Source organism: Engraulis encrasicolus, chromosome 21 (genome assembly GCF_034702125.1).
Source record: "Engraulis encrasicolus isolate BLACKSEA-1 chromosome 21, IST_EnEncr_1.0, whole genome shotgun sequence".
NCBI lineage: Eukaryota > Metazoa > Chordata > Actinopteri > Clupeiformes > Engraulidae > Engraulis > Engraulis encrasicolus.
In genome coordinates this window covers 4,660,209-4,685,208 of record NC_085877.1, presented here as the reverse complement: position 1 = coordinate 4,685,208, position 25,000 = coordinate 4,660,209, and the positions used below count along the sequence as shown (strand labels likewise).

At 43.9% G+C, this 25,000-nt stretch overlaps 1 protein-coding gene across 6 annotated transcripts in view; it reads right to left on the bottom strand.

Annotated features, from left to right (window-relative positions):
• LOC134437752 (multiple C2 and transmembrane domain-containing protein 1-like) overlaps positions 1 to 25,000 on the bottom strand; it is a 232,122-nt gene that overhangs the window by 110,811 nt on the left and 96,311 nt on the right. For 4 of the 6 annotated variants that reach the window (XM_063187276.1, XM_063187278.1, XM_063187280.1 and 1 more), the window contains exons 3-7: positions 11,961 to 12,103; positions 11,014 to 11,093; positions 10,153 to 10,264; positions 5,313 to 5,351; positions 97 to 264 (exon numbers count right to left, since the gene is read on the bottom strand). In XM_063187276.1, the coding sequence (XP_063043346.1) occupies positions 97 to 264; positions 5,313 to 5,351; positions 10,153 to 10,264; positions 11,014 to 11,093; positions 11,961 to 12,103 (542 nt within the window). The remainder of the gene's footprint in view (positions 1 to 96; positions 265 to 5,312; positions 5,352 to 10,152; positions 10,265 to 11,013; positions 11,094 to 11,960; positions 12,104 to 25,000) is intronic. The other 2 variants (XM_063187277.1, XM_063187279.1) reach the window with 1 other exon arrangement.

Below are 25,000 nucleotides of genomic sequence, written 5' to 3'. Positions count from 1 at the left end.
AGATTAAGGCTTAGGCATTAGAAATTTGGTGACAGTGAAGTTATAACATTGGCTCTGCGTAAGAGGTGAGGTAGGGCTGAGGTCGCCATATCTGACCTTGCTCTTGTACTTCTGGTGGCCCATCCTGAACTTGACGTAGGGGTCACTGTAGCCGTTGCTGTCCATGGGCTGCAGGCCGCGGGCCTCGATCAGGCTGATGCTCACGATGCCTCTCCACAGCTGAGCCTTCCGGTGCACGTCGGACAGACGCAGGCTTTGCTGATGCTGGGAGATGTGAAATAGGGATACACACAGGCCCAGGCATGCACACAGTCACACACAATCATGTGCATTCGCACACATGCACACACACACACACATGCACGCACGCACACACACAAATATGCATAAAACATGCATCTCCATGTCACCACATACATACAGAGGTACACACACATACACACAAACACAGGCACACAGGCACAGAGGCACGCACACACACACACACGCACACACACACACACACACACACACACACACACACACACACACACACAATCACACACACACAAGCACACACACACACACGCACACACAAGCACACACACACACAGCTTTATTAGTTTTTGGGGAGCTTCACTGTTGGAGATTGTCCTGGTTTCTCTCAGCACAATGACGTAACGAAGACAAACATACACAGAATGAGACATAAAAGAGGAGCAAGGAGCACAGATACACACACACACACACACACACACACACACACTCAACACACAACACAGCAACGAGATCACTGCAAGGAATTACTGCAATCCTGACGAATCCTGGTTTGGACACTCCTCAAAGGGGACCCTAAGCATAATTGTCACGGAAGTACATTTCCGCCAGCCAGCCAAAGAGGATCCATCCCCACAAATAGAACTTGAATGCAACTGTATCTAATCGCGGCTGCCGGTGTGGGTTGCATTCATGTCTCGTATAAAAACTGAAGCCCCGTGTCTCCGAGAACAATGCAGAAGGACACGGCCATGGTTTTTCCGCGGCAAAGTAAGACATCTGTGTTATTTTGTCAAACAAACAAATTTATATAAGATATCTTTGTTTCCCCGTGCTCGATTTGGAAACTCATTAGGGCGGCTTTTGTTGTGTGTGTGCATTTCATTAAACTTTGAGGAACCCTTTGCGCGCAAAACAAGCACGCTTTGATCTCGAGGCGAGGGCTCTTAATTCTGTCTCTCGCTCTCTCCAGATATTAATGCTAAGTGGCTGACTGTGGCGCGAGCAGGCAAACGCACACATACATACACACACACACACACACACACACACACACACACACACACACACACACACACACACACACACACACACATAGACAAAATACGTATGCACAAACATACACACAAACACATAGGGTGAAACACACTTGCCAAGAAATACACACACACACACACACACACACACACACACACACACACACACACACACACACACACACACATACACACACAGAAGGCACGCTCCAAGACGCGTGCAGCAGCAGCAGCAGCAACACGAGGAGCAGCAGTTCGGTAGCTAGCTCGCAGAAGCTACAGTATGCTAATGCAGCCGGTCGGTACACGTGACGCCGCTCCTTCTTCTGCAGGGCTGCCTGGGCTAATTGAAAGGGCTCCTCATTTGTTTCACCACCACAGATTGCTCATTACGCCGAGGCCTGGTGGTTCTGGATCCGGACGTGGCCAATGAGAGCGAGGTCTCTGCCAAAAACTAGGGCCTATAAAGGATTACAAGCGAGCGCAGAACTGGACTGGTTATCATTCTTGGGCATTTTCCCGGTGGGCTGACAGTCCTAAGGGGCCAAAGCTTTTGGGATTTTATTGTTTTTACTTGTTGATATGTTTCCCTCAGAAACCAGCCCACAATTTAGATGATGCTGGCAATTGATGCATCCTCAACATACAGATAGAGAGAGGACTGTCATCTTCTAGTGTAGCAGGGGGTGAGGGGATGACAATGTTGTGTGAGAGACTGGTCTATCCCAAAAATGCCCGGGCCGTTTTTTTGTCTGTTTTTTTGCCCCAACCAGCCCTGACTGAGAGCGCCAGAGCTGAGAGAACTCCATGCTAATATCCACCGGAGTTGAAGAGCTGTGGTGGTTATGTCCACCGTAGTGTTGACAGAGAGGTAGAGGAGCCTTTTGAGTTCATCTCATCCTAGACAATATGAAGCCTTCTTTTCTACAGGAGCTTACTGGTACAACTGCTTCCAGTTCTTCAGATCAGCTCATCAATTAGTACGTTGATGAGGGCTGGGTTAATTTCAGCCATAACATCGTAAAGGGAACGTGCTGAATGCAATATGTAAAACCTTTTGGACCATGAAAGCAAAAAAACTATAAACTAATTCAAACCCATACTGTCCCAAGCAATAGGATGTTCTAGCGCATTTCAACCAAATTATTTCAGTATCAGTACTGCTACACTTCGCCCAAAGACCAGTAAAATGCATTTGATATGCTTGACATGTGAAAGCAGATTGGTAACTCTTTGTATACTTCTGGTAAGTTTGAAATCTGTCCAAAGTTAGTGCACTATTGCCCTTAGTGTTTTAAACTACTTTGCCATAATGACTATTTACCATAATCCTACCATTACCAACTTTAACATTTTATGAGATCCAGGTTGTTGCTTCCTCTATTTGTTTTTAAATGGAATTAAAACACAGCAGGAGGTCCTCCACACAATTCCACACAGGGTTGGCATGGCCGCATGACCGCATTTCTATGGAGCTCACTATTTACCAAATCTAGTTTCATTAAACTAGTAATTATTCTTCTTTAAAGAGACATTGAGGTCTGAGGGGGGGACACCCAGGACTGGCACCAATTAATGTGTATTTATGTGTGAGTTACAGTAGCTTCTACAGCACAGTAACTTTACTTTATTCCCACCCTGACTCCCACACTGCGCTGGCCCAGTTAGGAGCATCAAAGGCTGGGCTCACAGAGCGAGGAGGTGGGCACTAGCACAGTAGCAGCGGGCATCTTTCAACCGCACACGCTATAAAGACACACACTTTCATGTTCGCAGGGGGTCGCCCAAACTGTGCCAGAAAAAGGAGTGTGGCATAAAACTGTGGCCCAGAAACATAGCAGGGTGTGACCTGACCCCTGCGATGCCACGGCAGTGCCAACTAAAGAAGCACGCTGCCCTGAAACTTGTCGGATCACACAGGGGATGTTTTCGGACACAAGGGTGTTTGAGGCACACACACACACGCACATTCCCACCAACACAAACACAAAAACAGACACGCAGGCACGCATACACACAGCCTCATGTGTGGGGCAACATAACTGGATGGAACAAACGCTTGTTTGTAAAATGTCCTTTCTACATTTATTCCCAAACAAGTTGAGCAATTCCCTGCATTCTACTGACATTCCAAAACTTCCAGCATGATGTCTGAGTAGATCTGCCCTGCACAAAGACAACTCCACTGCTAAGCCACGAAACAATTATGCACAACACCTACAGTACAGTACATGCATTGTCCAGCAGAACTCATACCAGTACAACCAGAAGGACTAGCATGCCACAAGTTCCAATGGTTGACAAAGATGAATAAACTGAAAACTGAAAAAACACTATTAACAAATATAATCAACTGAAAATCAACAAATGGGGCAATAACAAACGTTCAAAAGAAACAACTGATAACCAAATGTCAATATTCAGCTTGAAGAGTAATAAGAAACGGGAGACAAGGAGAAGCTTGAGAGAGAAAAGAGAGAGGATACTCTTTTAGGTCCAAACTCCTTGTCCAAAATGGATCTGTTCCCAAAAGTACATATCCATCATAACCATTAATCAAGCCTCATTTTCGTCTCCCTCTTGAGGTGAAACAAAATGATGAGAGAACAAAAAAAAGGAATGATGCTGGTCCATTTGTCTTCTTGCCACAGCAAAAAGGCTGAGGATTAATTCACCCTCGAGCAGCGAGACCAGGTGAAAAGATGACAGTGGGCTTTTATTTTCTGGCATAATAGCTGCAATATACATGGATGGTCTCGACAGACATTTGGGTGTTCATCTGTAAAGATGATACTCCACAGCATTTTCATGACTGGAAGATAAAGAGGTAGAAACCTCACATGTGACCGTCATGTACCAAATGTGTGTTTTATATTGACTAGACTGCAGTCAGTCAAAAATGATCTGCATCATTTATTGGCCCTGTGGTGTTGACCTGTTTCAAATATTTCGTCACCTTGCTAAAATGATCAAACAATAGGTCAGTTTCTGCGGAGGTCGACTTTGCTTCCTAAATTCTTTCCTCAAGGTGCCTGTCTGAAAGTTTTCAAATATTCCAGAGGATGATAAATTGCATGTTCTCCATGTAAACTGAGAGTTTATGTTAAGGGTGTCAAACTCATTTCAATACATGGGCCACATACACAGCCTATTGGGCCGGACCAGAGTAACATAGCTGTGAAATATCGCACATTTCTGCTTCATATTGGTATTGCAATGCTAGTAGTCAATCATCTTGAGGTGGATGATATCGGGTATATCAGGAGCATTGACTGTGAATGGCGTCAAAATCGACAGTTGTTCACAAGTAGGTATTGAAAACCTGAAATCTCACAACTGCAGCAAATTGTGTAATGGGCTTCTTATTTTGACATTCTTAGGTTTTTTTTGAAGTTGTGAAATTCTGGAGTCTTGGTCCGGATTGAACCATCTGGTGGGTCAGAGCCAGGGCCTTAAGTTTGACACCCCTGGTTTACGTGAATCATTCTACCATGACGCATCGTGAGGACAGAATTTATGCAAGTCAAGTTAGTCTTGTCCAAACATGACTTATTGCAATTATTTTAGCAAGTTGATGATTTTGAACCTCTTTTTTTATTTGGGGCTGCATTCTTGAGCTGGGATGCTAACACATTATAAATGTCTCCACCGGAGTCTTTCCTTTTAATATGCCATTCTCCCCATCGCCATCAGGGGGCGGCATATCACCTGACACACCGCTCTGGCAGTTTGTATATTGCAGCACGTATTAGAAAATAAATGAAAAAAGAAAAAAACAAACAGAAGAGGATGCTGGCTGGAGCGGACTGGTCAGGAGCAACTGACGACACACAGACAAGGCAAAGACTGTGGAAGACTGAGGGGAGCTTCCGACTGGAGTGGAGAGGAGCAGGAGCAGGAGGAGGAGAGCACTGCAGCAGAGGCAGCAAGTGGAAGCTCATGGGATGCAGCTTTTGGCAGCATTTTTTTAAGAGAGGGTGGAGAAAGGGGAACACAGAGTAGACACATGCTGTGGATTACCTTACTGGACCTTTTCCAGCTCCGTCTCAAAAGCATGGTCTGTAAAATGAGACAAAGCCAGTGTAAAGGGAAAAAAAGCCAGCTCTGACGTCTTCCCTGTGAGAGCTGCGATGATTGGGGGAGGGCAAAAAAGGCCAACGAACAGCCAAGAGCCAGCACCAACAGCAGTGGCACATACACTCAGTCAGATACACTCTCACAGAATCACACACAATATACATTGTGCAATGTGAACATAATGAGCATAGATATAAATGCACCATGAGAAAGAGGGGGTTCTGAGAGAGAGAGAGAGAGAGAGAGAGAGAGAGAGAGAGAGAGAGAGAGAGAGAGAGAGAGAGAGAGAGAGAGAGAGAGAGAGAGAGAGAGAGTGAGAGTTCCAAATTCAAGGTCAAAGAACAAATATTTTCAGTATCTGAACCACAGCACATGCCTATACCGCCCATGATGTACATTGGGGCTGTTGGGCCCAATTTGGGCTGTTGTCAGCAGATTTATAAAGCAGCTCGAAGATAAATTCCATTTAGGAGTTAGGCATTCAGGGTTGGCATATGCCCACTTCACATCCATAAAATATATACATATCTGCTGACTGACATGGATGATGGGCCCAGCAAAGCAGCAAAATGTGTCCTCTCATTAATTTTATCGTCAAGTTAACTGTATACCAAGCCTAAATTGTAGGGAAATCAAGTGAGAAACAAAGAGAAAGACCACTGTCTTATTTGGCTCATGATTGGTTAACTCCTTACTGTCTACATTATGTCATTTATTTTAGATAATTACAGCTTAGCGTTGCACATACTGTATATGCATACAGAATTATTGTAACTTATTTTTCAGGAAGAAGAAACATTTTCACAGGCTTGTAATGTTAGGAATGTCCAGCAGAGGGTGCTAAGAGTGGCCTGTATTGTAAACCTCCAGTACTGTACAGTATATCTGAAGCAGTGCCAACCCAGGCAGGCCACGTGAGAGCATCCCACACCGCTCAGCATGGGGGGCCTTGGAGGAGTTGCAAAGAGTTCGACTTCGCTTTGCTCCGCATCCTACAACTACAGAATAAAAGCAGCGCTGGGTGATTATTACTACCCGAGTTAACAGAGATATCAGATCAAACAGACTCCCCGCTGTCCCACATGAGTGCCTGTTCCACATAATGTGCTACAATTAACCGAACAAAGCAGAAATAGCCGCGTCCGCTGGTAATGAAGACACATCTATTTCTAATCAAGGAGAGAAGGAGAACTTCTGAAGTAGGGGAGGCGATTCAAGTTGTTTACTTCCTCAGTGTTGTACTTCTGCAGCCAATACGTTAATTCAACACTGAAAGTAGAGAGTAGGCCAACTAGAAGAGTGTTGAAGTCAACTTGCTATAGTGTTAACAAAACTCTACTCTCAAAACTATGTATTTCAGCATCTATTTCTAATGAAGGATAGGAGAACTACAAAAGCTGGGGGAGAATTGAACTGAGTTTTCTGCAAAACTTGTTTACTTCTTCAGTGTTGTGCGCAGTAAATCATGAGCCTTACGTCAACACTTAGAAAGTAGGACCAGCTAGAAGAGACTAAATGAGTGTTAAATGAACACTGTAAAACTTGTGCGCTCCTACAGCCAATGCATCTTGGCTTTAGTACAACGTGCCATACGAGTGGCTACATCCCGGCATCTGAGAAGCAGCGTGGCCAGCTACTCAACTCCACAGCCCAGACGACATATTGCGCTATTGTCTGAGAGGAATTCAGAGCTAAATGAATTCACTATCCAGTGTTTCCCCCAGAAAATTGGTTAGTCAAGGTGGTGAGGCTTCGAGTCTGTCCCTGGGGGGCGGCGTGGCGGGGGGGGGTGGGGGGTGGGTTGGGATGGGGGGGGGGGTAGGGGGGGCGCCACTCGCGATGTCACGCGGGGGGAGGTGTTGGCGGGGTTTGATGTCACGCACGGCACGAATACTGTTTCGGGGGTTTTATTTAATTATATATATATAATATAATTAAAATTCACAATAACAGTGTAAATACAGCGTTTAGATGAGCAGCTGCAATTCTTGGGTTGCAGTTGACGTCATAGTGCTGCCCCTGGTGGCGATCTACAACTGCTGGTGGACAACCCTCGCTTGGAGCTGTCGTGCCGAAAAGTGAGTGCCTGCCAGAAAACGAGTGCCCTCATTGAAACCAATGGAAACCAATGACCAATTTTTCAGACATTTGTTACCCATTTTTGCAGATAAATCCGACACAATTTAAGATGGCAAGCCTATCAATAAAGAATCTACATTCCTTCTGGAAGTATTACAAAGAACTGGTTACAATTTCAGTATTATTTCCATAAAAGAATCGAAGAATTGTCATAACAAATGTTACAGTTTCATTCAAATAGCTCATATTAAGTGGAGGACGAGTAATGTTTCAGAAGCATATTTTAGTTCATAAATTATGTAATTCATTCTGCAAAAATGTGTATAATTTTCTCTCAAAAAATGTCATTGGTTTCAATGAGGGCACTCGTGTTCTGGCAGGCACTCACTTTTCGGCACGACAGAGCCATTGAAACCCATTCAAAAGTACATTTTTTCGATGTTCGACAGAATATTTTTAATTAGACCTTAAGACACACCATGGGTCTTGTTTAAAAGCTGAGAACCCCAGCTTTCCATACCTGAAAACGGTATTTTCCTAGCATCTACCAATCCGAAGGTAGCCTACTTTAAGTCCAGGGTTACTTTTCTAAAGACAGCGTTTTGTTTCCTTGGAAACGGACGCAGTTTGCGTGATGTGCTATTTACGCCGCGAACCTTAAACGGTGGTCAACACTGTGTTTTCCCCTTCCAAAATGCCTCAATTCACAATCGCCAAGTATCTCTCCCTACATGCCGGGTCCAACCGCTTGCAGTAGTCGCTCATGTCCATGTTTACGTTCTCAAGGAGCTTCCTGTCCACCATATGAGCTGAGTTACTGTATCATTGTGAGTAACACATAAACCGCGTCCGTTTCCAAGGAAACAAAAGCTATCTTTAGAAAAATAACCCCGCACTTAAAGTAGGCTACCTTCGGATTGGTAGATGCTAGGAAAATACCGTTTTCAGGTATGGAAAGCTGAGGTTCTCAGCTTTTAAACAAGACCCATGGTGTGTCTTAAAAATATTCTGTCGAACATCGAAAAAATTTACTTTTGAATGGGTTTCAATGGCTCCAAGCCAGGGTTGTCCACCATTTCAAATTCGCACGCTCCAGTGAAGGGGCATTCTGACGTAACTGCAACCCAAGAATTACAACTTACCTTCTCAGTTATTCCACCGACGATATGGCAACGTCTGGAATCTCTCGCTGAACCATTGAATTGAAAATTAAAATTGTTTCAAAATATGGCCTCGAGGATGGACACACATGGCGTAGTAATAAATCCGACCACTAGGTGTCACAATTTAGTCCAACCGATGTTGTCCTAGTGCCTGCGCTTGAACATGCATTACAACTTTTTTTTTTACAATTTTTTTTTTTTTTTTTTGCCCTCGGACGCATTTTTTTTTTTTTTTTTTTTTTTTAGGGAACGTAGCCAAGGCGGGGGTGGGGTTTAGTCAAGGCGGCCGCCTTGATAAGAAAGCGCTGGGGGAAAGCCTGCTATCTGCTCATGTTGGGCTAATCTGCAAAAAGAATTTACATCAATCATAGCTAGTAGTGCATTGTAGTGTAGTGCTGTTATCCTTAAGAAACCGTCATGATATAACAACTAACTTCCAATTTACTTTACACAAATAAAATCTGAGATTAATACATTCACATTTACATCCTGGCTGCCCACCGAAGAGCAATCATCCTTGAAATCAGAGGGCGGAATTTACAAAAGTCTAGATGGAAAAATTAGCTAAACATGTTATTAATCACCGCCTGGTTTTAATACAGTAGACAGTAGACCCAGCACTTAAACCTGTAATAGATTCATGCAATGGCAACAATTAGTTGAACCTATTAACTTTTGAAATTAAAACAAATACTAATGGTCTGTGAGATGTTAGGGCCATTTTACAGCCAGCTGATTATTAACTTTCATTCACATCACATCATCACGTAATATCCATGATATTACAAATACTGTACAAACACTATACATAGTGTACTATACTGAGAAAGTGATTCAATTGCTTCAATGGCATATGAGGAAAATAAGAAATGGGCCATAGGCTATTTAGTAGTACAATCTCTGCCACATACAGTAAGACAATTTCCATGCTGTTTTCCTTTATGTGCGGTGGCAAATTATTGTTTTTTAGTAGAAGACGTAAGATGGTACAACCACAGCTAATCCCCATACATTAATTAGTGATTGGATTAATGTACAAGCAAATGCATATGCTTGTATATACAGTAATATTAGATAATCCAGGAAAAAAAATCCACACAGTGCCATTAGCTATGGTTGCAATCTACTATTTACTATCTACTAGACTAATGCTTGAGCTGGCCTTGCCCCAGGGCAGACTCCTGACATGATGTTTAGTTTAGTTTAGTTTGTGTGTGTGTGTTTGTGTGTGTGTGTACTTGTTATTTACTCTATATAAAAAAAACGAACCCCTCTTTGCAACTGCACTTGTTGTTCTGTATATCTCCTGTGCGCTTTGTATTTGCTTGTGATGTTGGCTTGATTATGTCCTCTTTTGAAAGTGGCTTTGGTTATAAAGCGTCTGCCAAATGCAATGTAATGTAATGTAATGGTTATAAAGCGTCTGCCAAATGCAATGTAATGTAATGTAATGGTTGCATCACCCTGACATCTGCTACTGCGGTACGTACAAAACGGTGATTGAGCCATGGGCAGTCAGACGAGAGAAGGACGGCACTTACAGGGTCTCGGAGGTCCCCTTCCTTGGGGGTCACAGTGACGGACAGGTCCAGGGTGCCCAGGTCGTGGTCAGGGTAGTGGGGGTCCTCAAGGTCAAGGGTCACGTCCAGGGATCTAAGGAATCACACTCACACTGTTGCAGACCGCGTATGTATAATACATTACTTAACCCATTATAGCCTAAGGCACCTGCAAAAAAACGCCTGCTGAATGCCTAAGCCCCTTTTGGGAAAAGGTGCCCTCTGTCTATTAAAACCTATATATCTCAGCCTCCAAAGCACATAAAACATTAAATAAGTTGCACTTAAATGCTAGGACCCTGCCTGAATGCAAAGGTTGCCAAAGGTCAAAAATTGCCAAAGATCAAGCATCATATGCAAAGCATCAGGTTGAAATGGGTTAAATTGTTGAAGACAGTAACAGATCATACAGCACTCAGTTTGGCAGAGGACTGATAGCGACAGCTTATTCAGCTACAAGCACTGTTAATTTAGGTCATTCATTTCATCTGCAACAATTACATAGCACAATAAACATGTGCTTTGGCATTACCACTGACTGCAAAGATAAGCCTAATATAAAAAGCTTCTTCAGTACATTACCAACATCAAACACTAGATGGCAACAGAGTAAGATGATGGGTTTTTTTCTGAGTTTGAGGCAAATGAGTCCACAGTGTTTCAACAATAATGCTAACGAGTTTGTATCGCACGCGTTGCTGACTGGGGCCGTGTCCGAAGACGAGGCAGGTCGGGAGGAACTCATCTCAGGTAAGAGAAGAACACACTTTATTGTTGAAACACAGTGGACTGTTCCTTCAAACGGTCTGACTTTTGACACACAGAGAGGGGGCAAGTGGACACCTCTGAAGCTCAAGGGACTCCAGATAGAAGTAAGCAGAGCCCATGAAGTCATCCTGTAGGCCAAAGTCATAATCGAAGACCTGCAGAAAAAGCACATTAAAGGCCATTAAAATAGTACACAGTGCAGACTCTGGCCTTAAAGACTAATAGTTAACAATCACAGAACACGAAGAGACACACACATGAGGCAGTCACACAGTGTGGTTACAATAGTGATAGTCTATTTAAGGCAAATTATATTAAAATGTTGTACAGTATCTGTATCACCGCAGAATTAGGTCTACACATAAAAGATCTACTATTCGATAATGATGTGACAAAAAACACAAGACACTGCTGTCTTGTGAAATTTACAAAATATAAAGAAACTCTTCCTGTGCATGAGACTATACACCACTATGTCAGTCAGCCAGTCAGTTGGATACCAGTTTGCTTATAGATTATTCGCACGCAAGATCACAAGATCATTTTAAATATTCCATTACACTTTAATTTGTGAATTATTCTTTGATTTCGTCAGGGATTTATTATTTGCATTCAAATTTTGAAATGTTTCAAAAGTCCTCTTCATATTTACCATGCATTTCAGTAGTGTAGACCAAAGTATGCAAACACGGAGGCCACTAAAGCAGACACTGTAATAATAGATTATTTGCTGGGAAGGCTGTGTGTTTGTGGTTAACTTATAAAGGCTTTTAACATAGAATCACAGGCATTTTTCTCAGTTTCAATCTTGGCATATTTACTGCCCTTTGCCTTTGTAAGGCAGGCCCATAACTATGTACGTAGTATACCAACCTACTTGCATCAAACTACCTAATGCATCAAACTACCATGATTATCCAAGCTGAGTACCACTGTACAAAACCACAACAAACTAGCCCTGCTGGAGGAGTAGTCCAGCTACAAGTCCATCTCTCTACTGCCCCCCGGTGGGGGTGGCTTACCTTGACATAGAGCGGCTCTCTCAGGGTGTCCACCAGCAGAGTGAGCTTCTCCTCCCACACGGGGTTCAGGTTCTTGTGGATGGTCTTGCTGCGAAACACCTCCTTCCCTCCTAACTTGAACTTCACATAGGGGTCACTTGTTCCTGAGGAGGAGAGAGAGGGGAGGGAGCAGAGGGAGAGGGGTTAGTAAACAGCACAGAAATGCAAACTGGATACGATGTGTGTGGGCACAAACTTATGAGAGATTGACTAGCTCTCATGGTGTGGTGAGGAAATGCTTCAAAATCTGTGTTCATTATATTGTGGAATAGTTCGTAAGACTTTAAATACCCTACTGAATATATTGTCTCAGGAGACGGCTTACTAAACCTGCAGGCTTATATGGACAATTTAAGACACAGTCAATACAACTCTGCTTATAAATTGTAATCTAACATCAGCATTATCAGTAGCAGCGTGATTGCAGGTACAATAGAGACAATTGCAGAGTAAACAGCCTGAAATGTTTTCACTGCCTTTCAATATTTATTGATCATTGAAAATAAATGTCCATGAAATGTTCATTAGTGCGGGTGGCACAGCTTGATCGGACACTTTATTGGAACCACAAATCATATTTAGAGAGCAATTGACTTTTTTAAACACTCCAAAACACAATATTGTCATTTACACGCCTGTGGACACTACTGTCTTCTGAAATGTGCAAAATACAAAAACACCTGTCGCTCCTGTTGCATGAGACTATACACCACTATGTCAGCCAGTCAGTAGGCTGGAAACCAGTTAGCTTTCGGGGTATTTACACGTAACATATCGTCTGTTGACCTAGTTTATTTTTCTTCTGTTGAATAAGAAACTCCATGTTTAGATATGTCCTTGGCTCATGGATAGACGTGGTCAGATTTGTCCTTGCTTTCCTCAAAACATCCAGACACTAAGGTCATAGGAGAATTGATTACAGTTATTCAAGTGCACCACATACACTTGCTCCAAACCCCCAAAACAGATACTCCTACAACAGACCTTGGAAATAGAGGAACATGTCAATACTGAGAAGTGCTCAGAAACTCACAGCTAGGGTGAATCACCTTGAGTTTCAGTTTCACATCAAGACAATAACAAACAGTTGTGTGTGGCCTCCAAATGCACCCCGTTCTGCCAGTGGACTGACAGCAATAGTTGTTGAAAAGACCACAATTCAGCACATTTAATTAATTCCTTTTCTGAGTTGTCTTGTACAGCACAGGAGAGCGGTGCTTGCTAATTTTGTGATGTATGCTGCTGTCTCCGTTATTTGGCTGAATCTCGTTTCAACCTTTTAGAATGACTGTCTATGAGCATGTCCATTTCTGTTCTTAAAACCATCCTAAATATCTATGTAAGAAATGTGCAACTCACCAAGTGTTTACAAGTGGTCAAAACATTGAGGGCCACTCCATTGCATTACAGAACTCAGAAAATGCCCTGTGTTAAATGTGCTAAATAGTGGGCATATCCTTCAACTAACATGCAGAACTAAGCTACTATGGCATCAGTGTCTTAAGTACTACATTACAACTTTGCCATAAAAAGAAAATGTATAATATGGGCCATGTCTTATTGCACTAATTGTGTTAATCTATAGATCCAAAAAACACAAACACATATGGTCCCTGATGAAATAAACCAATAAACTAAACTAACTAACTAACTAAACAAAACTTTACATGTACATTTTGTTAGAATGGATACAGCAAACTGTACCTACTTGCCAAATAAGTGTAAATAAGATACTGTAACAATGTGTAAAAATCTGTGCCGTAAACATTCTAACAAATGTACTTGCAAAGTTTTGTGCATGGTATCCAAACCAATGGTATGAGCATGGTATTCAATCCAACATTCTACTTGTCAATAAGTGCAATTAAGATACTATAACAATGTGTAAAACCATGCAAGACCTTGACATGATTCAATTAAGTACACTAATGCATTTTTGCAAGATGTGGCTCACATCATGACTGAATAAAAAAAGTGAGATTTGGCCTGCCAATTTTCAGCAGCAGTTCAAACGACCCTGAGCACCTTGCCCGTTATGATTCAGCCATGCTGTTGCACAAGCAGAAGTCTGCTGGCACCCAAAGCTGTCCACATGTAGTAGTCACACAGTAGTCACGTGACCATATGTAAAGGACAGTGATTGGCCAGTGCGGAGGAGCAGGCGGCCCATTCTTTGTGGCCCGGGCTCATGGAGGGGCAACCTCTACTAGTGATGTTTTGGGATTTTGCAGATCTCACAATATTTCTGTCGTCAACTGTTGTTGTTTTCCCATGGTTAACCTATTCAGCATCTGTTGGTAAATGTACTTCAGTAGCTCCTTTCTTTTCCAGGACATTCCAAATTACTTCTGCCAATGCTTGTCCAAATTATCTGATTGATTTACCTCCTTTTGTCAGCTTCAAAGTGCTGACAATCTGAACTTTTGTTTCATACTCATCTTTTGGTCTCAAATCCAAATGTCTTCGGTGGACAAAAAAAACCAAGCACGCATACAAATTGTATAGACACATGCAGACACATGCAGAGGAGTATGCAGATACAGAGAGTGTACAAAGTATGTCCATTTTTACTATTTTACCATAGGCATGATGGGATATGTGTATAACAACTCTTCCCCAAACAAAGAAGCCAAAAGTGTGGGTTGTTATGGCTATCCAAAACAATACTAAACATCTGGGCTTATGGTGTGAAAAACATGATGCAATGACCATAACCAGACTGAAATAAATTGTACGACTTGAGCGAAAATTGTGAGCGCTTAATGCCAGTAAAGTGGCATTTTGCACATCATCAGCATCTCTCCTCAGACTGGCAGTGCAATGGCAATGCAATCGCACACTACCCAGAGTTAATTTTCCGTACCTGTCAAGCACACGTCTACAGGTACGTCTAACCATGCATCAACGACAGCTTTTAGAGCCTTAAATGACACAGTGGAGGAGTTCAGTCAGTAAAGTGTCTTCCAGGAGTCAGCTGACAGCTGAGTTTCCATCTGGAGTGGCTCAGTCACAGCAGGCGTGTGACAGCCGCTCATTTCTGTGGCTGGGGCTGCCATCATATCATACACTCTGGCTCTGTGCGGCTGCAGGTCTTTGTGAAGTCTCTACAGTAGTGTTTCTTAATGGGGGCTGTACAGAGACCCCAACGGGGCGTTAACAAGCCCTAGGTGGCAGTGATGCGCGGGCTGACCCGAAAGCAGCGGGCGCTTGCAATTAACTGCGGTCGACCGCAGGCACGGGTTATGAAATATTATTTTTAATGAAATTCGGGTCGGGTGCGGTCGGTCAGGACCTTTGAAATGATGCCGAATTTTAAAGTAGGCTATAGGCTAGCCAATAGGCTATAGTTTACTTTAGCAGACAGGGACATTTTTTGCGAAATAGATCAAAGTTTATATGGCTGAATACCTACGATGGTGCCACGCGCTCTGCAGGAGACTTAATGAGGCTCCTGCGTCGGCCGAATATCTTCTGCGCGCAACTGGTGCAGCAGGTGCAACCATTGAGTGCATTTTGAAGAACACAGAGGGTGCTCTCTAAACAGTGCAGTGATGGATATAGCCTACATATTTTCTTATACAATTGTAATGGTTTCGCGCTCATGGGTTGCTTACAGAGTTTGTTTTCATTTCCTGTGTCGTACCATGACTACGAGGCAATCCACTTGACGGCTGGCTCCGTCTGCTCACCAACCTACAGATTAATTTTCTCCATGTATCCAAACGACGATGTTACCGAAATAAACAGGTGACAGTCGGCAGTCCTCATTGCATGGCCTGGGTTCAAAAATCCAACATGTCCTGTTGAAATGCACAGCTGTCTTGTTCTTGACGCAAATTCCTTTTTTAAGACCTTTATTGACGTGATTGTGCTTTGCCAATGACGCGTGTTCATAAAGACGCACGGCTACTACTTTCAAAGGCGGGTCGGGAAGCGGGCCGGGTCAATATTTTTTCATGAATATTTCTTGCGGGCAGGGCAAGCGGGCGGACTAGGGAAAAAAGCGGTCGGGTGTGTCTTGTTTTTTCGTCGACCCGCGCATCACTGCTAGGGGGCTGTTGAGAAGGAGATAGCTGGGGGTGGGGCGTTCATCTTTGTATGAATCATCTTTAGTCGATTTCATTTTTTAATACTGAAGGGGCATTCGCAGGATTATGATGATGTCGGAAAGGAGGGGGGTGGCAGGATTATGATGAGGTCAAGGGGCTTCAAAAAAATTGAGAGACTGAAAGATTAAATGCAGTGTTAGTTTTTAGAGATAAGGGACAACTAGAGCAGTGCAAAAACTAATTCCTGAAGTGTTGGTTTAACACTACCATATTTACTTTGTAGAGAAAGTGTCACGCAAACATATTGCAGCCAGCACTGCTGCACTGTGATTAGGCACACTCCCACACTCTAAGAATCAGTCATGTTAGCTCATCATGTGTTCATGCAACATCAGACTTGTTAGCCTTGAGAAATTGCCACGCTAACATGGTGGAGCCAGTGCTATAATTGATAACATATTTCAGACTCTTAAACTCACAAAAGCAGCATTGTTAGTTGCAACTTTCACAATTACATTTGTGTAAAGAACATTTTTATTATTTAGCTTTAAGTAACCGGATATTTTTTTTATAATGTGTTGAGGCACTGGTACTATATGTTGGAGCACAGCACATACTATAGCTATACAATAGCCTTGTCTTTCCAGCATTTAATTTGTGTATAAACATCCCAGTATGCAATAACAGTCATGACTTAAGGACATTTGAACCTTTGTTGCATACGTGTTCCGTCCTCAGCTTCTTTGTATACCTTCTTTGCATATGACTGTTTAGGACAACATGTTCATAGCCTACTTCACAGTCATTCGATGTGCGTAACAGTAACAATAGTCTAATCAGTAACAATAATAAAATACCATTGAGAGTACATTTTATAAGGTAGGCTAAGAGTAGCAAATCTGCAGAGAGAAATGAGGAATATGAGGAAACGGCAGGATCGAGTGATCTCAAGACCCTCAGTGAGTAGTGAAAGGTATTCAAACTCAAAATACAGTGAAGCAAATGGGGGGAAATCACACAAAAGAAAAACTAAGCTTCCAGAAAAACATACATCTTCAAACCTGCACACAGAGTGTATACCTTTCAACACCCAAGGCAATGTAATATTTCATCTAGGAGCACCACTGCTAAATCACCAGTAGATGGCTGCGATGGGGTAGGTTTGGCTTTCAAAGTGGTGAGGACATAAATATAGCACATTGCCTAGGTATCCTATTTTTGCTCTATGTTTGGGAAAAGTGCTGGGAAAATGTGGGCTGTGTGGATGGCAGTGCTGTGTTTACAACAAACCACCAGCAGATGGCAGTCTTTCCTCACTCTCTAGATGTCAGTACTGTGCTGTAATAGTGGTGCAACCCTGATTATGTTCACCACCAATCACCAGTAGAGGGCAGTCTTTCCTGACTGTGTTGTGCTGGTAGTAGTAGTATAACCCTGGCTGTGGTCACGGCATCAGTCAAAGAGGCAGGCCATTTGCCGCAGCGCATTAAAGCCCCCCTCCATCAGGCTGAAGGCCATCTCATATATGGCCCTTGAACCACACCAGCCATCCGCCAACCGATTAATGAGTGTGCACACGCGCTCTCTCTCTCACACACACACACACATGCTCACACACACACACACACACGCACACGCACACGCACACACACACACACACACACGAATGCCCACGTGCATGCACACGCACACACACACACACACACAGACACACACACACTTTCAAACCTCTTGGTCCTACATTCTAGGAGATGACAGCTCAAAAAATAATCCCAGTGTTTAACCTTCGCACCACTATGGCCCAGAATGTCAACACACTTTCACTCTCTGACTCACTCACACGCACACGCACGCCCGCATGCACACACACACACACAGAGTGGTGGAGTGTCCCTGATTGCAGGCTTGGCAGGTTTTTATCATGCCACGCACTCCCCTCTGACGCAAGAGGTGGCAGGCAAGCGAAAATGGAGTTTTTCCCAGGCATCTCGGCAGGATGCACAGAAGCAGCATGCCATCTGATTTGATTAACTAGCTGCCTGGGGAGAAGAAGAGGGAGAGGAAGGGGAGAGAAGGAGTAAGGAGAAGGATGGATGAGTGAAAAGAGAAAGGGAGGAGAGAGAGAGACAGAGAGAGACAGAGAGAGAGAGAGAGAGAGAGAGAGAGAGAGAGAGAGAGAGAGAGAGAGAGAGAGAGAGAGAGAGAGAGACGAAGAGAGGAAGAGAGGGAAAGAGAGAGAGACGGGGGGGGGGTGTGGCTGGTCTCAACTGGTGTTTGTCATGCAGATAATCAACTTTTGCATGTTAATATTCTGCACATGTCTGACATCATGCATGTGTGAGTAGCCTGTGGCATAAACCAGGGCATAGCAACAGCATGGATCATCCATGTCCTTAACTGTATTAAGAAAAAAGCGTATTACTATTTAAATAAGGTACATCACGGTGTACTGTCCATGACAGCTCATATTCCGGAAAGCCCAAAGTAATGCGAGTGGGTGACTGCAGTGCATCACAGATATCTGTGTAGGTAGGGCATATCCTACGAGGAGCTCATTCATAAAATGTCACGTAGGAAAGCTTGGGATTCACCCTGTTGCATCACTGGCCCAGCAGCCAATCACAGCGGCCAATTTTATCTGCAGTCTAACCCTCCCACCCTGATATGTAACCAGAGACCCCACACTCCTATTCAGCATCTATTCAAACGTGTGCATTTCTGTTTACCCAGATGTACCTTGCATAATAGACTCTCAGTCACACAGTCGTGCTGTGCTTTCTGAGTCACCATACTGAGACCATAAATGGAATTAAACACCAGACTTTTATTCACATCACTGCCAGGAACTGGCTCTATTCATCTGTTCTATATGCGATGAAGGCCGAATAGATTAACTATGCAAACTCAGGTTACACATATCCCAAGACATTGCGTACCTGTCTAACATACAGTATGAAATGTACTGATACATGTTTTTGAAAGGCTGTTATATATTGTACTGTGTAAAGCACTGTCATTGGCATAGTTGTAGTGATGCGGAATAAAGAGGTATTGGAACGAAAGTGGTAAACATCAATTGAAAACTGTACAGTAACCCTCAACCTGACAAAACACAGAATATGCGAGGCAAGTTCACTTCTAATAAAGTATACTTTAGAACACAAATTATACATTTATGTTTACAAACGGCAATACAGCATACATTCTTGCAGTCATGGCTACTAAGTTTTGCAACCCGGTACTGTATTGAGCATTGTATTGTGTTTCAGTCCGACTGCTGCCCAGAAGCTCAGCAAAGCTAAAAGAAATACAGTGTTGCACAAACTGTGCCGCTAAATGCATTACAAATGCTGGTATGGTGTTTTGCTGCTGTCTCAACAACTACTGCCATCTCCCAAGATGGGGTCATGGTGCACTTGACTCGACTGACATGGGGGTACGAAAGCACTTTCCTTGAAAGGCAAACAAATGCACACGCGCGCGAAGGCGCGCGCACACATACGCGCACGGCCGCACATACACACGCACGGCCGCACGCACGCGCGCACACGCGCGCACACGCACACACACACGCACACACACACGCACACACACACACACACACACACACACACACACACACACACACACACACACACACACACACACACACACACACACACACTCAAAATCATCAGCAGTGACGTATTAGCATTTCACACAGTGCTTTTCTTTTCAACCAAACCATATTGAAGACCACATTAACAAACAACAATCTTCCTCTGAAATGCTCAAACAACCCATGGTCTTAACGTCAGACAAAAGTTGTTAGCCAATGTGAGAGAACATTTAAATCTGAGAGTGACAAAGGTCAATCGGTTGACATCTGTCAAGACAGTCAATTCATGTGGCCTGCACATCATTTGAAGAAAAAATAAACAACAAAACAGGCAAGGTAAGGAAAAAAAGAAAGTAATGCACTTGGCAAAGGATCCTGCAGACCCAAATCCTGCAGACCCAAATCACTGCTGCCCCATACTTCTAATGTAAGGTTATTTTCTTTGGACTGTAGGCTGTTCGTTTGTTTTACAGTGCACCATATTTCAACGTTGCATGTTGAACATTACGCTCGCTTGTTTAGTAGTTGGTTCTTCATCCGTTTTCTCGTTTTCTTTTATAGCCTGCTTTGCTGGGATGGTGGTTTCTTCACACGGTCATAAACAGCTCCTCCACAAAGGGCATATTACTTTGTATATGTCTGTAAATCGTTTTGTTGTTACAACTGTAAGTTGTTTCCAGTTTCTGCGGAAATTACACTTTCAAACGATTTTAGCCTAAGCCCCGGGAAAGGGTGCCCTCTGCCCATTAAATCCTATATAGCCTCCGAAGCACATACAAACATCAAATAAGTTGCATTTAAAAGTTATGACCCTCATTTTGAATTAGAATGTGTTCATTCAGCTCAAACATACCCATCATTTTAAGAAAACACAAAACTCCAATCTCAATAATCTGAAAACAGCGTATATGTGTCTCCAGGCTAAAATGGGTTAAGGGATTCCCATTAGCTGTTGCAAACATGTTCATTTACGATACTTATTTATAATACTGTGTATAAGTATTTAGAGTAACTGATGCTGTGCAGTAGTATGTGAATGCACTGCGGGGGTAGTGCCACTAGAGGCAGTGACACTGTACTGTGCTGATCTAATTTCAGTCATACTGCCATACAGCTCTGTCTGATTAGGCCCCTTCGCATGTTGTCATTTATCCAGATGAATGTTTCCAAGTGTATTTGTACTACATTGATGGTATCTGGACCACCACACCCCTCTCTCCCCTCCTACACAAACCCTACTCAGGCCTGACAAATACGTTCATTCAACCTGGATATCGTGTTCAATTACATTACGTTGGGTCAAACAAATTATCGCTAAAAGAAAGCCACTTCATTATGGGGAAACGTATTTCGGTAAGACCGAGCCCAGGAGTAAAAACCATTACAAGGAGTTATTTTTGGCCCTATTAGCTTCCTCTGTCACCCAGAGAGGATCTCACGAACCAAATTAATGTCTGTAAAATGGCTCGATGCAGTTATTTCACTCATGCATAATAAATATCACATTGAGCTGCTCAGTCAGAGGATGAGCTTTGAGACGTTCAAGACAGAGATGGGCCCCCACACTCATGCGCACAAACACACACGCATGCGCACACACACACACACACACACACACACACACACACACACACACACACACACACACACACACGCACACACACACGCACACACACACGCACACACACACGCACACGCACACGCACACGCTAGGGATGGCACAAACCGCACCGAAAACCGAAACCGTACAATTCACACACATACCGAACCGAACCGTGCAATCCATCGCAAACCGCAATTCATGTACTGCCCAGAAAAATATGTAAAACAGAGATTCTAGGAGCATCTTCTCCAGTCTCTCTGATTAAAACATTAGAGTATAAGACCAAATCAGAGGATGACACAATTAAAATCACGCCAATTTCACATTATAAGCCTATACAAACCATATGTAGGATATTTAGTGATAAGTCCGATTCTATTGGCCAGTGCACCATTTATCATGAACTAAAAAAAAAGAACCGTAGAGAACCGAAAACCGTGACCTTGACACCGCGATATGAACCGAACCGTGAATTTTGTGAACCGTACCACCCCTAATGCACGCACACTGCCCTTGACAGCTATCTATAGGGCATTTGTTCAGAGAGGAGATAGTGCAGGGAAGCATGAGTTGTAATGTAACAACACGGGCAGGCTGGCTGCTGGCCGGGGAAACAGCCAGAACGGCATTCAGATGGATGAGGGAAGATCAGGATGAGGGAGCGATGGAGTTACGCATTCATCAGCCCAAAACTGAGATACTACAGTATGTGCACCGGAAAACTTCAGCAGCACACTTAAAAAGTTTTGAGCACAGGACTGGGGGTCCATTCCTATAAACCAGACTGACCGACAGAGTGTGTGTGTGTGTGTCTGTGCGTGTGTGTGTGTGTGTGTGTGTGTGTGTGTGTGTGTGTGTGTGTGTGTGTGTGTGTGTGTGTGTGTGTGTGTGCGTGCGTGCGTGCGTGCGTGCGTGCGTGCGTGCGTGCGTGCGCGCGTGCGTGTGTGTGTGTGTGAGAGAGAGAGAGAGAGAGAGAGAGAGAGAGAGAGAGAGAGAGAGAGAGAGAGAGAGAGAGAGAGAGAGAGAGAGCAAAAAAGAGAGAGAGAGTTAGGGCAGTGTGGATGGACAGCCTGGTCATGAAGTAAAGTTCCAGCATCACCCTCTCACACCAGAAGGGACTGCCATCAGTCACACTCTGTGTGCAAAAAGCGTCTGGTGCCTGTGCTGCCTGCCTCTAGCCACGGGACAGTCCAGTCCAGTCCTCCCTCCACTATCCAGGGGATCACAGCACAGCATGCTTTATGGTGCTCGTAAATACCACGCCCGTGTGGCGCCTCTCCATCTGATGGCTTGAGAAGCATGAAATTGGAGAGCTTTGCTCCCATACCGACTCCTCCATACATCTGCAGTGGTCAAGCTCTACTGTAGTTGGGCGTACTGTGTATCGTGAAGTCAACTTAAAGGAAGAAAAAAAAACTCAGCAAGGGTCACAAGGGCAACAGACCAACTCTCATGTTTGGAGTTTGTTTGTTTGTGCAAGGTTAAGTTAAGGCCAACTATCCGAAACGGTCCCACCAGGAGGCCAGAGGAACAGAACGGCAAATGTTTTTTTCTCCCATAATACAGATTTTATTCAGCACATCCTGAAAATAATAATGAGCATCTCACTTGCCTGAGTAAACAAAACAAACATAAACAAAACGGCACAAAGCCACCTGAGAGAATGCCAGTCACATCTCATTGAGCGAGCGTTGCGGAGCCACCAGACAGACTGTCAATATGAGTCGAGGCGAGCATCGCAGCTAATTCCCTCTCCTCCACCTGTCGTCCCAACAACAACACAAGAGCGTGATGAAGACTGAAAGGAATCCAAACGTGGCCATTGTCTCTCACGGTCCAGTGGGATTTCGAACGCTTCCTCCAGTCCTGTCCACCACCCTCCCCTCCCAGCTTCATCTCAACCCCACACCCCCCCTCCAAACCCCACTCCTTTCCTCTCTAAAGAGGCCAGATTGATTTGAGGGACCCAAACCAAATTTAAAAGTTAGGCCAGCAGCCAGTTCGATGCAGACTCGCTCAGATCATGGTGCTGGAATGGATTAGGGAGGAAATAAAAGCTTATGGCCTCACGAGTCGAACGGACAGTGCCAGGCCAAAGCCATCTGTCTGCCACTCCGACGAGATTGAACCTGAGTCTTCATTCAATAAAGACAAGGGACAATAGCAGGGCATAGCCCTCAGCAGAAACCCACAATGGGCCCTCTGAACATGACTGTACAGTGCTTTAGAGGCGGGCCCAGCTCCAATATGGATGTCCTGATTACATTCCACAGCAGTGAAATTTCAATGGTACCTCACTTGTTAAGTTGGGGCACGGATGACTCTGGACAGGAGGCCCTGGGACTATTACCATTCCAACAAGAAGAGTAAGTCTAGAAAACCAGACCCCTGATTGCAATGTGCACACAGGGTCTGGGTTAAGTTCCATTGACATGCCTTTCACAGGAAGAATCGAGCCATCATACCAACACAAAGAGTGTTATCGGTGATGATACCGACTGCTGTGCAGGGAGCATCCACCTTATTGTCCATGGTTACAAGGGCAACAGCTATTACAGCTATTTAAGTAGTGGTTGCGAGTGCTAAATGATTCAGAAGGGCTATGGGCAGGCTAACGGAACTAGCAGACCAGAAATGGATAGTGTAACAATACATCAATGGTTGAAATATCAGCAGGTCAGTTATCGCAATACATAGACATGTTACAAATGGGTTTTACTGATGCAAATTAATTAAACGGCAAACCAACCACTGGAGCGACTACTGCATGCATGTAGGAAAGAAAAAGATTCTAAACAGCCTATCTGTGGATTTTGGATAGTCTGGACTACCATGTGTTCTGTAGAACTGATGAAATGACTTGACCCCAAAAACGTCTGAGGCAGACTGGAGAGTAAAATGTCTTCCCCATGGCTATGTACAGGGCTGCAGTGCTGCACAGGCTAGATATGACTGTAGCCTAGGGGTCCCAACCTGCCAAGGGGGACCTGATCGTCCAAACGTGAAAAATTGCAGAATTGTGACAAGATGTAATATTGAAAAAAATCATCTGTCGTGTTGAGTTTAGTTGGTAGACATCTTATCCTTAATTCCTAGCTCGTAATCATGACACTGTCCATGTACATTTGTCACAAAATTTCCCTTCCAGGGGGCCTCACAGGGACATGCAGCCTAGGGGCCTCAGGCCATCTTAATCTGGCCCTGCTCATGCATGTATGAAAGTAGCAGTTACTCATGTTCAATATATGACTTGTTGCATGACCGGCACGGAACCCCAAGGGTAAAATAGACCAACATAACAAATGCAATGTCATATATGAGATTCTGTGCCGGTCATGCAACAAGTCATATATTGGGGAGATAGGGAGGACATTCAACATAAGAAAAAATGAGCATAAAAAAGAGTGTGAAAGGGAAACAGAACAAAGACATACAAGAGCAATAAAGGAGAGAGCCACACAGGAGAACCTCAAATCAGCAATAACTGACCACTGTAGGAGAGAAAATCACATCATGGACTGGGACAAGGCAAAAGTCATACAGCAAGAGAACAACAGATACCACCGCTGGATTAAGGAGTCTATGGAGATCAGAAAGCGTAGCCCAAGTACCATGAACAGGGATGAGGGGGCATACATGCTCTCACACACCTGGACCACCATCCTAAGAGGACAACTCTAACAGCAGGAGGTGTGACCAACCTGTCATTATTGGCAGGGAGGTCACACCTCCACAACAACATCAGCTGTTT